Raw genomic sequence first — 12,279 nt, forward strand, 5'->3', positions numbered from 1 at the left:
AGTGCCTTTTTTCTGGGGGGTACACAGATTCACACATTTTGTGAATCTTTGTACTTTTGTCCATTTACTGTATTTATTTCCCCCGATTTGAACTATAAAATGGTGATTTTCTTGAGTAAAAATGAGAGTACCCCTATACATTTTTTTAAGAAAAAAGCACTGGATTTAACCTACATGAACTTGTCTGATTTTTGTTTAAAGCCATTGTAGTAGCCATCATCACATTATTTGGTAATGAATCAGAAATTGATTATTTGTTTACTAAATCAAGAACAGATTCTTATCATGGTCTTATTTCCTTTTGCCCATCCTGAATCTACTGTCAATCTGTTTCTAGACATGTCCATTATTTGTAGAGGAAAATGCAGGCATTTTACAGATAATAATGCTGACCTTGCTTAATAACAACAACAACAACCCAAAGTTATTCATTGGTTCAGGCAGCTGCTTCCATATTTGTATATGAGTTTGAGGATTTTTAAAAATCTTTATTAACATGTGTTCCTATAGCTTTCTGCCTTGTTCAACTAATGTGAAGCGACACCTCCTTGCTAAGAGCTCAAATTTGACCTTCTGTTGTGTGTAGCACAAATGAATGAGCAGGATTGTCAACATAATAGATTTTATATTTTAATAAGTTTTCAGAAAACATTTTATTTCCAAATATGTATAGTGTAGGTTGCGATATTCTGAAGAGCAAAAAAGAGGACACATTTGTAGGTGGGCCGGGGGCTGGGCGTTGGGAGGAAGAAAAATAGCAGTAGTAGTATGTGTGCAGTAAAAGGCAAAAGGTATATTGAAATATTTAATAATGGTAATTAGAAATGAAAACAACATATCCTCCAACATTTTATGAGAAAAATTCAGGGTATGTGTAGGAGACTAGTGAGGCAATAACTCATATGAAACCAACCCCATTGCCCCCCCATCCATGCCAACTTTGCAGCCACATGCTCAAAGCTACTCTCCTTTTATATCTCAGTATTCATCCAAGATGCTCAGCAACTCAGGGAATATGCTGGCACAGTTGGAAGGCGATGCCAAACAGCACGTGCTGCTCTGTCACTTTACAAATACAAGCAAGTGACAACTTTGAGCCAGTTGGCACTGGAGATGGCCATCATTTTGGCCACTATTCTTGCAAGCAGGAGCCACAGCAGGGGGGATTTCAGAATTCATTGTTTTGCATGAAAGGGAAAACAACAACAACAACCTGGATTTATCTCCCAGAGGTTCTCCTCCTCAGAGCCACTTAGAGGCCTTGCATGGCACAGAGCAACCCACAGGGCCTGTCTTGTGCCTGATTTACATCTGTAATTTGCCCATATGGAAGGATCTTAATTAACCTCTTGCAAGCACTGACCTGGATCTATGCAGCTGCTGCACTACACCGCCTCTCATCTCTAACACAACAACCCACTTAGCTTAGCAGAGGCATGTAATGCAAAAAGAGCCCTCATAGGGGCTGGACATACCTGGGGTTTAGAATGGGCACATTCAGCAACCGTACAATGCTAATTAATATTTGGGCTTTTGAAACCTAATCAGAGATGCTTTGAAGCATAAGACAGTCATTTAATAGGCACTGCCTGAGGCACTGTTTGGCCATTGTACAGCTCCTATGCTGGCAGCTGCATTCAGGAGAACTGAAGGGCATTGTTACTGTTCCTGGAAGGTTTTTACTTCCAGCCAGACTTTCACTCCCTGCCATTTCATTACCTTAGAATTCAGTAGGGAGGACTAGCATAAGAAAAAATAAAATGCAACTGAAGGGACATCTCCAACTCGTAGGTTGTTGGGGTGTGAAAGGTCTCATTCCTGAGAACTTATCGAGAGTCACTGTCAGCAGTTTGCATCAGATGGATCAATGGATGTAAACCTCCAAAATGTATTTTGTACAGTTAAGTTTTTACCTCTGTCTTCAGTACATTTTATTTTATTGCTATGGCTAGTGGCTGATGCAGATAAAGATTCTTCTGATCTGATCAGTGGTCATCGTATGACATCTTTGGGTTTGAAGGGGGTTATATAGCATAAATAAAATGGCCCAGATCACCCAGGCACCATCTACACATGCAGTAACTTATGGGGTTGTCTAGATGTTATGCAGGTTCCATTGATGCAGCGTTATGTGAACACTGAAGGATAACTGCAGTCTGAACAGTCCAGGAAGCATGCGATGGTTTGGTTTGATTAAAAATGCGGATCAAATGAAATCTTCAAGCACCCCTAGTGATTACCCATCTCTGATTTTTGCATCATCATATCAACCTGCACTCTGCCCATCTTGCATTCTTATGTTCAATAAAAGAACACAGCAAGTTCTCACGGGACTCTCTGACACATTTTGGCCATGGGGTGCGAACAAAGTGATCTCTTATTACTGGGAGGAAAGAAAGAAAGAAAGAAAGAAAGAAAGAAAGAAAGAAAGCATACTGTTGCAGTAGTGCACCAGGGTTACTAAAAAGAACATACAAAACCACTAATGGATGGGGAGATTGCAGCCCTTGAATGTCCGCTTTTCATATTAATAAAAAACATTAATGGCAGCACTATGTTTGTTAAGTAGAGGCACCTTTCTTCTCCTCCATACTTCATACTCTTTGGTATCCACATCAAAGTGTTCACTGACTTAGGTAGCAACACCTTAGACACTGGACAAAATGGGGTCATCTCCAAGAATTAAGTTGAGACAATAATCATGTTTTCTATCTTGCAGCTATGCTTCCTCCTAGAATTGTTAAGAAAATCTCCTTATGTGCAGTTGCAGTTCAGATACTGAACAAATCCATTTTTGTTGCAATGGAAAGGGACAGTTTCTCTTCTGTATTTTAAGTAGGTCAATGCAAATGTATTGTAGGGAGGATTAAACTGTTACCCTGCCCTTCCCTTCCCAGTAGTGGTAACTTCAAATCATCCTGATTGAATTATGCTTCCCATGTCAATAGTAATGAAATTATACGGTCATTAACAGCTGATACTCTGGTGGTCCCAAGTTCTGTCTTCTGATATTTGAAGCCTGTGGCCTCAAGCGTGAGGCCCATGCAGAATATAGGGTTGCACAGCTAGAAATGCTGCAGAAAAATGTGTAAAATAATATAATCAATGCCTAATTATAATCTACTTTAGCAAATTAACCAATAATATATCTGAGCTGAACACTGAAAGCACATTGCAATATTAAAATAAAACATGATCAGAATTAACCAAAGGGAATGTGTTGGAGACACTGAGTAAACTACACTTCCAAGGGGAAAAAATCCCTTCCAGTAGCACCTTAGAGACCAACTAAGTTTGTTATTGGTATGACCTGTTACTGTAGCAGTGCCAGGTGCTGGAGGGGATGGAGCCATTTCTCCATTCTCACTTCCTGTATCTAGTGCAGCAGCAAAGAAAGCAGACAGCTGGAAGACAGGGGGTGGAGGCTTGTGGATGGGAGAAGTTCAATTCTTCACTGCCTCAGATTAAATTCTGATCCAGAGAAGAATTCGGGAGAATGTAGTGCTCATCTTGTATTTGATGTATCAGAATTTACTTAAGTCCATATTCTGAGTGAGGGAGTATGGATCTCAGGCAAACACTGCTGAACAGGACAGCGAAAAACCATCTGTAGTATTCCTGCAATATATTAGTATTAATGAGATATTAAGAAAGCAACATTAACTCATGAATTAGGCCCAAACTGATGTAATGTTGAACACATTTTTCTTTTTACCCATGACTATGCATTTGGATGTACATCTGATGTACATCTATAGAGCATTCACAAATCATGGCAAATGACCATGATGAATACAATTCAAGGATGCATTGTGTTCACCACTATGAATGATCACTTCAGCATCAGAATATCCTGAGCGCACATATAGTATCAATAGAGGGACACAAACTTGCACCTAAGACTAATTAGACAAATTAGCCTATCAACCTAATGGAGAGACTTTATTTAAACCACTTGCATGGGAAAGATGACGAAGAATACTTGAACAGTTTTTTTTAGCATGAAATGCTCAGAGGTGTAAAATAAGGTTACACTGGGACTGGTACCAGGTGGAGGCTTTAAAAAAAAAGAAAAGATTACTGGAAACGACAATATGATAGATTGAGGAATTCAGTCAAGTGGGTAAACAGGCTGGAAGACAGAATTTTCGGAAACAAGACTTTAATAGTACTCAGGTGTAAAAGTAAGCGCTGTGCAATGTCTTCAATTACTAAGTCCATTCTAGAGTCACAAAAAAAATCAGTTTATACTCATACAGTCCTAACCTTTCTGATACAACAGGGAAGGATAACACGGCAATCTACCTGAGTTCAGGAACTATTTCTAGGAACTGAACTGTACAAAGATAAGAAAACTACTGCCATAATTATAAATCCAAATAGATTATGCAGAATTGCAAAGCTGGTTTAATCATTAAAATATGAAGTACTTCCTGAATACAGACCAAAAGAGGTCTTGTTCTATATTACCACAGTGAGTTGAGTGCGTGTTTGCAAAGATTTATGAATGCTGACTCATTTTGGAAGTCAAACCTTTGCCAGCTTTAATCAAGAATATGACAAAACTAAGTAGCATTGCACTAGCACAACTCATTTCCGCCCATTTCACTTTTGCAAACAGTTTTATAAAACTCTCTTTTCAAGGAAAAGTGTGTATTTCCCTGCTTTTTCCTTACTGCATACGTGGCTACTCTGATCACAAAGCTTAACATTATCTACAGTGCAGTACAACAGAAAAGGGCAGAATTAATGACCTGTGAAATAGGTACAGTCAGTGCTGGTTAATCTATGCCTGGCTTAGCCTGAAGCTTTGAGATATAACAGAGGCCAGCTGAAAGCTGCTGAACACTCCTAAGTGTGAGGGAAGCAAAATATAGTCAAAGAGTATATTTCTATTTTAAGAACAGTCGGTCAATACAAATTTTCCTTGCTTACCCAGTGCATCATTTTCATAAGAAATGCACCATTCCTGCAGAAATGCGGATAATAGTTTTTTCCACATTATATTCATGAACGAGTCATTAGTGGAAAAGTCATTCCTGGTTTCTGTGTACACTTTCACCCACTGCAGTCCTATAACTTTGTGGAAAAGCTTGCATTTCAAGTCACTTATACAGTAGTGCCTTGGTTCTCGAACTTAGTCCGTTCTGGGAGTCTATTCAACTCCGGTAACCATTCAAAAACCAAGGCGTGGCTTCCGACTGGCTGCAGGAGCTTCCTGCACTCAAGCGGAAGCCGCGTTGGACGTCTGGCTTCTGAAAAACATTCGCAAACTGGAACACTTACTTCTGGGTTTGCGGCATTCAGGAGCCAAAACATACAAGTACCAAAGCATTCGAGAACCAAGGTACGAGTGTAGTATAACATCATCTGCAGTTATCCTAAGGAGGGACCATATCTCAGTGGGAGGGCAACTGTCTTGCATGCAGAGGATCTCAGGTTCAATACTAGGTATTCCCAGTTGTTGTTGTTTATAAGAAAATATTAAGTAGCAGGTGATGGCGGCGGGGGGGGGGGGGGAGACTTGTCAGAGCCTGGAAAGCCTGTGTTAGTCAGTGCAACAGACAATAGTAAGTTAGACCCTCACATGCACTGTACATTTAAAAGAGTATCATACCACTTTAAGCAGTCATGGCTTATCCCAAAGAATCCCGGGAATGGCAATTTGTTAAGAGTGCTGAGAAGGGTTAGGATATCCCTGCTCCCCTCAGAGAGTTACAGTTCCCAGTGTGGTTTTAACAATCAGTCCCTTTTCCCATAGAACATCAAGAATTGTAGCTCTGAAGGGAATCGGGGGTCTCCTAACAGCATTTAAAACATTCACATCTAGGAACCCGTGGCAAGCCTCCAGGAAACTTCTGGGTTCTCCAGAAGTTGTGAACAAAAACAACAACCACCCAGCCAATTGCTCTGTTTTATTTTTGTAGCAAAGGAGAAGAGTTCCATAGCACTAAAAGAGCAAAGGGTGGCACAGATTAATATTCATGTTGCTCTATTGGAAAGAGCTTACATTTAAGCGTGAACAGTTCGTTCACAATTTGATTAGTTTTTGCCGAACAGTTCAGTATTATGGGTGTACAATGGCCTTGCCACTGGAAGATTTCTAGTGAAAGATTAGTTATTCTGGTAATAAACTTAGATGCTGCTTGCCATTCTCTAAATGGGTTTTATAAAAAATTTATTGTTATTATCTTAGTCTTATAGATAAGTAAAAACAGGCACACTTCCTCCATTGACTTTACTAAGGTTACAGAAGCATACAGTGGCAGAACAAGCCTATTCATGTGTACTCAAAAGCAAGTTCCCCGTACCTTCAGGTAAGTGGATATACGATAGCATACTAAATTACCTGGCCAAGCTAAGGTGCATGCTATCAGTATTTTTTTAAAAAGGTTGAAAGTCCTGACTTTACTGGACATCTCTGTTAATGTGTTCTTTTTTGACAAATGCATCTCTAAACACTTTTATACTTTCCACAACAGCCATTTGCAATACTTTGTATCATTGAATAAAATCCCAGTGTGAAATGATTTTGTTATGAGATTGAGTGTATCTAATGAAATGGACAAAAATATACAAGTATACAAAAGTATATGCTGTACAGTGGTACCTCGCAAGACGGATGCCTCGCAAGACGAAAAACTCACAAGATGAAAGAGTTTTTTGTTTTTTGAGTTGCTTCGCAAGACGAATTTCCCTATGGGCTTGCTTCGCAAGACGAAAACGTCTTGCAAGTTTGTTTCCTTTTGGATTTTCAGTGCATTCCTATGGGAAACCGTGCTTCGCAAGACGAAAAAACTCACAGAACGAATTAATTTCTTCTTGTGAGGCACCACTGTATTCTTCCTTAAGGTGCCACAAAACTGTTTTGCTACTTTTTATCCTAAGTATCTCAGTTACTTGTCTAAAATCCCTGGTATCTTTAAAGCAAACATTTTGTCCACAAATGTAAGATTTCTAAAGGCTTCATTGGCACTTTGAACCTAAAAAAAAAAGCTGTCAGACAACAATTTCCTACCCATCGCAGTTGTTAAGGTACTTTTAGATATCTGACTCATTATTTTTAACCACTCTACAGAAAGTCACTGCCCTTTATGAGAATAAGGAACCACAGATAGGAAACTTTGCAGTGATGGAGTACTATGAGTGGAATTCAACATTGTGCTACGTCAATCATTCTGTCAGGGCAGGCGTTTCAGCTTGCCAGATGGAACAACCACCCCTCTTCTCCCCACATTGTTCTGGGAGTTCTCCCCACCACCTGCTGAGACAATTTAATGGGGTGGGGCATGGGGGGAGGAGAGGGGGGAAGCCTACTTCACAAGCAGAAGTCCTTGCACGAGCTTTTGCCCATGGGACTCATAAGTTGAATCCAATGTTGTTACAAATGAAAGTGAATAGGGAAGTGATAAGGCTCCAGCTTGCCCAGACACAATGTAGAAGCTTGTGTGCGAGAGAGAACTGGTTTTGGTCAGCCATTCTTATTATGACTTCATGTTTGTGCCTGAGCTAAATCAGATGGCCATTAATCTCTGTGTGGTCCTCCATGAGTACGTTCATGCTAGCCATTTACCATAGGACTTAACACAATTCTAGCTTGAGAAGTGTCCTTCCTTCATGTTAATTGCCACGAAGCAACAAGCAGAAATTCCTGGCCACCCTGATATTCGTGTTAAGTTGCCAGTGTGATCACTGCCCCTGAGAAGGCTATCACATTTCCATTTCCTGGATAAAAGTCAATGTAAGAACATCCCTGGAATCTGTTCTGTGCCACGCCTATGAGGTTTTAGACTTGAAGGCAACCAAGAATTTCTTTCTGGAATGACTTTCCACTGGTATGGGAACAGTAAAAAAAACTTTTTACCACCATGAGGATTATCCAAAAGAAACATAGGGCATATATCTAAGAATAATAAAACATATAATGGTATAATCCATTCAAAAAACCTGGCAGCACACTAGAGTTTCACTAGTTTCAATCAGAGTTGAGCATGTGCTTAGCTTTGTTCCACTGAAATCAGCATGCATGGCTATGCATCTTTACTTAGAAGCAAGCCCCTTTATGTTCAGTGGGGCTTATTCCCAGGTCAGTGTGCAATGGACTGAGGGATTAAAGGGATTCGTTTTTACAAGTTAGATGTGAAAACTTACATTTGGCTTAGAGGAACTAGAAAAGCACAGTTTTCTAGCTTCTAAAAGCTACGTAAGAGTTTTCATATTTAACTTTTCAACCATGATTTATTTATACCCTTTATACCGTTGTAAATAAATAAAAAAGAAACATCTAGAACCAAGTCTGGGAAACTTCCCAGCACTCAGAATTTACCACTGCAGCTGAGGCTATGCATTTCAAGCTGCTTTCTTATGCTGCTGTGCACACCAGAGGGGGAGGCGATGCCTCCACCCAATGTGTAATTACCTGATTTGTTTCCTCACACCCAACTCCAATTCACTGAGGCTGTAATCTGTGCATGTGCTGTCACCTGTGCATGCACAATGGCTGTCTGAAATGCAGCTTCCAACTGAACCGTGGCTTCCATTCCCCGCCCCCCATCAGATGGAAGCTGGGTTGAGGGAAAGCACATCAAACCGGAGAACAGTGGTACCTCGGGTTACATACGCTTCAGGTTACAGACTCCGCTAACCCAGAAATAGTACCTCAGGTTAAGAACGTTGCTTCAGGATGAGAACAGAAATCGTGCTCCAGCGGTGCGGCAGTAGCGGGAGGCCCCATTAGCTAAAGTGGTGCTTCAGATTAAGAACAGTTTCAGGTTAAGAACGGACCTCCGGAACGAATTAAGTACTTAACCCGAGGTACCACTGTATTTCTCAAAAAGCCACAGGGTACAGAGGGATTGTGACCAACATTATGCGTGCACTGCTTCCAACACTAGGGGCAGGAGTGCGCTGGGGTGAGAGCAAATGGCAATGCGTACAGAGTCCGACCCTCCTGCAACATATAGATGCTAGAACTGCCCAGTCCTAAGAAAACTGGACTTGCCCCACTCATAAAATGGCCTAGCGATCTCCCTGGTTCAAGTTGTTTGTAACCTGCTTTGTGGCTTCTGAAGCTAGGGTACAATGAAATACACACAGTGACACCAACACGTAAACAGATACTGTCACTGGAATTTCCAGTATCGAAATACACTGCTGGCACTACATGAAACATGAGAGATTAGCAGTAACACAGGACTTAAGAGTTAAGAACTCACTCAACTAGTTATAATCCCCAAATTCTTCTCCACCATTTTTAGCATAAGAACAAGTTATTAAAAAATACATTAATACAAAATGCATGGTACATAATTTCTGCTTCTTTTCAATTGCATTCACTAGGAAATGGCATACAGACTTCGCGCTTCAACTTTATTTTGTTGTTTATAAAGCCCCCCCCCCCCGCCCAAACCCCATACAAAGAATACTGTTGAGCACTGTGACAAATGGAATTAGTTAACAAGGAAAAAGGGCAAACTGTCAGGTGCAGCAGCTTTTCCGTCAAAAGAAGGAAACGGAATGCAGCCAATTTTGCTCCTTATGCTTTCAAGGCAAAGATTCCATTGTGGCATTAAAAGCAACTCTTCAAAATATAAACTAGAATATCAGGAATAATAAAACTGGTCTCCTCTACAGTCAGCTACTACAAAAAGTTTTTTTTCAGAAAGTCAACAGCACAAGCGGAAAGCAGGAAATATATTTTACACCATAGTAAAAATTGCAAGCTGTAAATTACTAAACAGAAGACCTGACATTTTACAAATTGTAATAAAGCAACCCACAGCCTGTATTAAATCCTCACAATAAAATTCTTTTTTTGGCAGAGAAGCAGGTATGCCCCAACCCCTTCATACTTACATTAAAAGGAATCTCTTAAATATTCTCATAAAATCCCTTTCCCCAGAGCAGAAGATATAATCCTGCCATTAGTTTCATGCAAGAGTCCCATTGCTTTAAACGCATAACAAAACTGACAATAGGATTACAGTTCAAATGAGGATCAGAAAATGATGCAAAATCTAAGCAAACACATTTGATAATAAAACACTTATTAATCAAGAGGTCATTTTGTACCTTATATCTAAACAATCCTGTCTTGGATCACTATGCAGTGGGACATAAACTTATAAAGCACAGAACAAAGCAGCCTGAGAACCAAGCAAGTTTCACAGAACTAAAAATCTGTTTTCTGTTCATAATTACACATTGCAGAGTGACATAGAAAAAGAGTCAAGACCAGAATGGAAGCACTAGGCTGCAACTATGATGGCCTGCTACTAACAATAAAACATTTTTTTTTAAACCCCACTTGACTTTAGGTTTGTTGCTACAGAATTTCTTTCCACTACTCACTTGAATTTTGCAAGTGAAACAGATCCAGCATATTGGGTAGGGGAAAAATAAATCTAGCAGGAATGAAACACCACTTTTAAACCGTTGTGTCAGGATACTGAAATAAGAAGAGATCTGAAACATGCCGCAGCAAGTAAAGTTGTATAATGCCAGCTCACCGAGGCATGCATTCCAAGCTACTCATAAAGGGCAAACAAGCAGCGTTACCTATAAGCATGCCTGCGTATAACATTTAGATCAGAGGAAAGTGAGCATGTATAGTTAAAAGCAAGAAGGAGCTCCAATCAAGCTTGCTACTTACCCAGCAGTATGAACCATGATCTTCTCACCCACCCTCCCCAACAATTCCCGTACACTAAAAGTCCTTTTATTGTCTGGAGGAAATACAAACAAAGTCCCGGAGGAGGCAAGAAGAAAAGCTCCAGAGCAAGGAATTGTGAGAGACTGAATTTAAACCCCTACCCAAGATGCTGTGTACTCTGTGTCTATCTTTAACTTGTAAATGATTTGGTTTCACATTCCACTGAAGTCCTGCTGGCAGATGCTTTTGCAAAGCTTACCAATCACAAGCACTCGGATATACTCCCTTTCTCTCCTCTCCCCCACTTCTTGTCACTCCACCCCCCTCATTTCTCTCCTTTGGAGAGCCCCACACAGCTGCTGCTTTTTTTTTTTTTTTACCTGTCTCTGCAAGATGAAAGGAGAAGCTTTCATTGATCCTTGCTCTGTGGGCAGAGATGGAAATCAAAGTTCTCTTGCTATCATGTCTCCCCATTCAGACACCCGCACAGTTTTGCAGCCAGGAATAAACTAGCTTCCAAACTTGGCTGCCCAGGAAAGGAATGTTCTGCAAGTGACATTCCTCAGAGCCTGCAGCAAGAGGGCACAGGAGTTATTCTGCCTCTGAACAACATGCATGATTTGGTAGGTTTACATCATTGAATATTAAAAGAATAACATCCATCGTATTCCACAACTACACTGGCAAGATCATATTTACATCCTGATCCCAAACATCTTTCTTTCCATGTTCAATATTTTTCAGTGAAACAAATTTCTGATGAGGCGTGCTTGGGATCACAGTCTTAAGAACGTTAAAAGCTGCTTTGTGAAATTAAACTAAGATCTATCTAATTCAGTATTCTACTTCCAGAAGTGGCCAACCAGAGGCTCGGAAGCAGGGCTTCCCTGTAATTTTCTAACCAACCTAGGTAATCAGAATTATATTACTAACATTTTAGCAGTGCTGCCCGCCAGTTATAGAAAATTGAGCTGATTAATGGCAACCATTTAAATTAAGTAGTTAATGGTCACCTGTAAATTTATACAGATTTCCAAGCTGAATTAAAAAGTTTTGCTGTTTTATTTGATTTTTTTTTAAGTGTGTACACATGACAGCAGGCATTAAATCTGAGAATAAACATTAAATTTTTCTATGTGAAAAAGCAGGGAATGGCTCTTCTAAAACAGTACCTGCAGTTTTCATAGGCACTTGTCAACATCTGGTCCACAGCATCCTGCTCTCACAGCAGGCAAGAAGATGCCTATAGGAAGCCCAAAAGCAGCAACTCCCTCCCCACTTGTACTTCCCAAGCAACTTGTATTCAGAGGCAAAGTGCTTCTGACGGCGATTCAACATGTGCCATGGAGATCTAGTGTTCAAGAAACACAAGCTCAAAGTTTCCTTGGACACACAGAAGTAGTTGTGCATTTCTTTGGATCCCAGCGGATGCCTCAACTTATGCAGGCTCTTCTGAATGTACAAGGAAGCACTTGACACGCACTGAATATAAGAGGCATCTAGCAGAAGCACATTTGACAAAGGAAGAACCTCAAAGATTTCGAAAAAGAGCACAACAGCACTCTCCTCACCGGTGATTCACAGCAATTGATATTTAGAGACATGCCGCCTCTGACAGTGGAGAATAT

General features: G+C 40.3%; 1 protein-coding gene and 1 long non-coding RNA gene across 25 annotated transcripts in view; one reads left to right on the forward strand and one right to left on the reverse strand.

Annotated features, from left to right (window-relative positions):
- The window catches only part of DTNA (dystrobrevin alpha), a 190,010-nt gene that overhangs the window by 138,996 nt on the left and 38,735 nt on the right, over positions 1-12,279 (reverse strand). For 2 of the 24 annotated variants that reach the window (XM_081013815.1, XM_081013817.1), the window contains exon 1: positions 10,652-10,823. The exons of 19 other annotated variants lie outside the window; for them this stretch is intronic. Coding sequence is in view for 1 of the 5 variants with exons in the window: in XM_081013810.1 (XP_080869936.1) it covers positions 10,652-10,668 (17 nt within the window). In the remaining 4 variants the exon portion in view is untranslated. Of the gene's footprint in view, positions 1-10,350; positions 10,441-10,651; positions 10,825-11,031; positions 11,168-12,279 lie in introns of those variants that run through there. 3 more of the 24 variants (XM_081013814.1, XM_081013810.1, XM_081013818.1) reach the window with 3 other exon arrangements.
- Positions 1-12,279, forward strand: part of LOC308481474 — a 92,558-nt gene that overhangs the window by 44,769 nt on the left and 35,510 nt on the right. The gene's annotated exons all lie outside the window — the stretch shown is intronic.

Source organism: Podarcis pityusensis (genome assembly GCF_964106645.2).
Source record: "Podarcis pityusensis genome assembly, chromosome: 7".
Lineage (NCBI taxonomy): Eukaryota > Metazoa > Chordata > Lepidosauria > Squamata > Lacertidae > Podarcis > Podarcis pityusensis.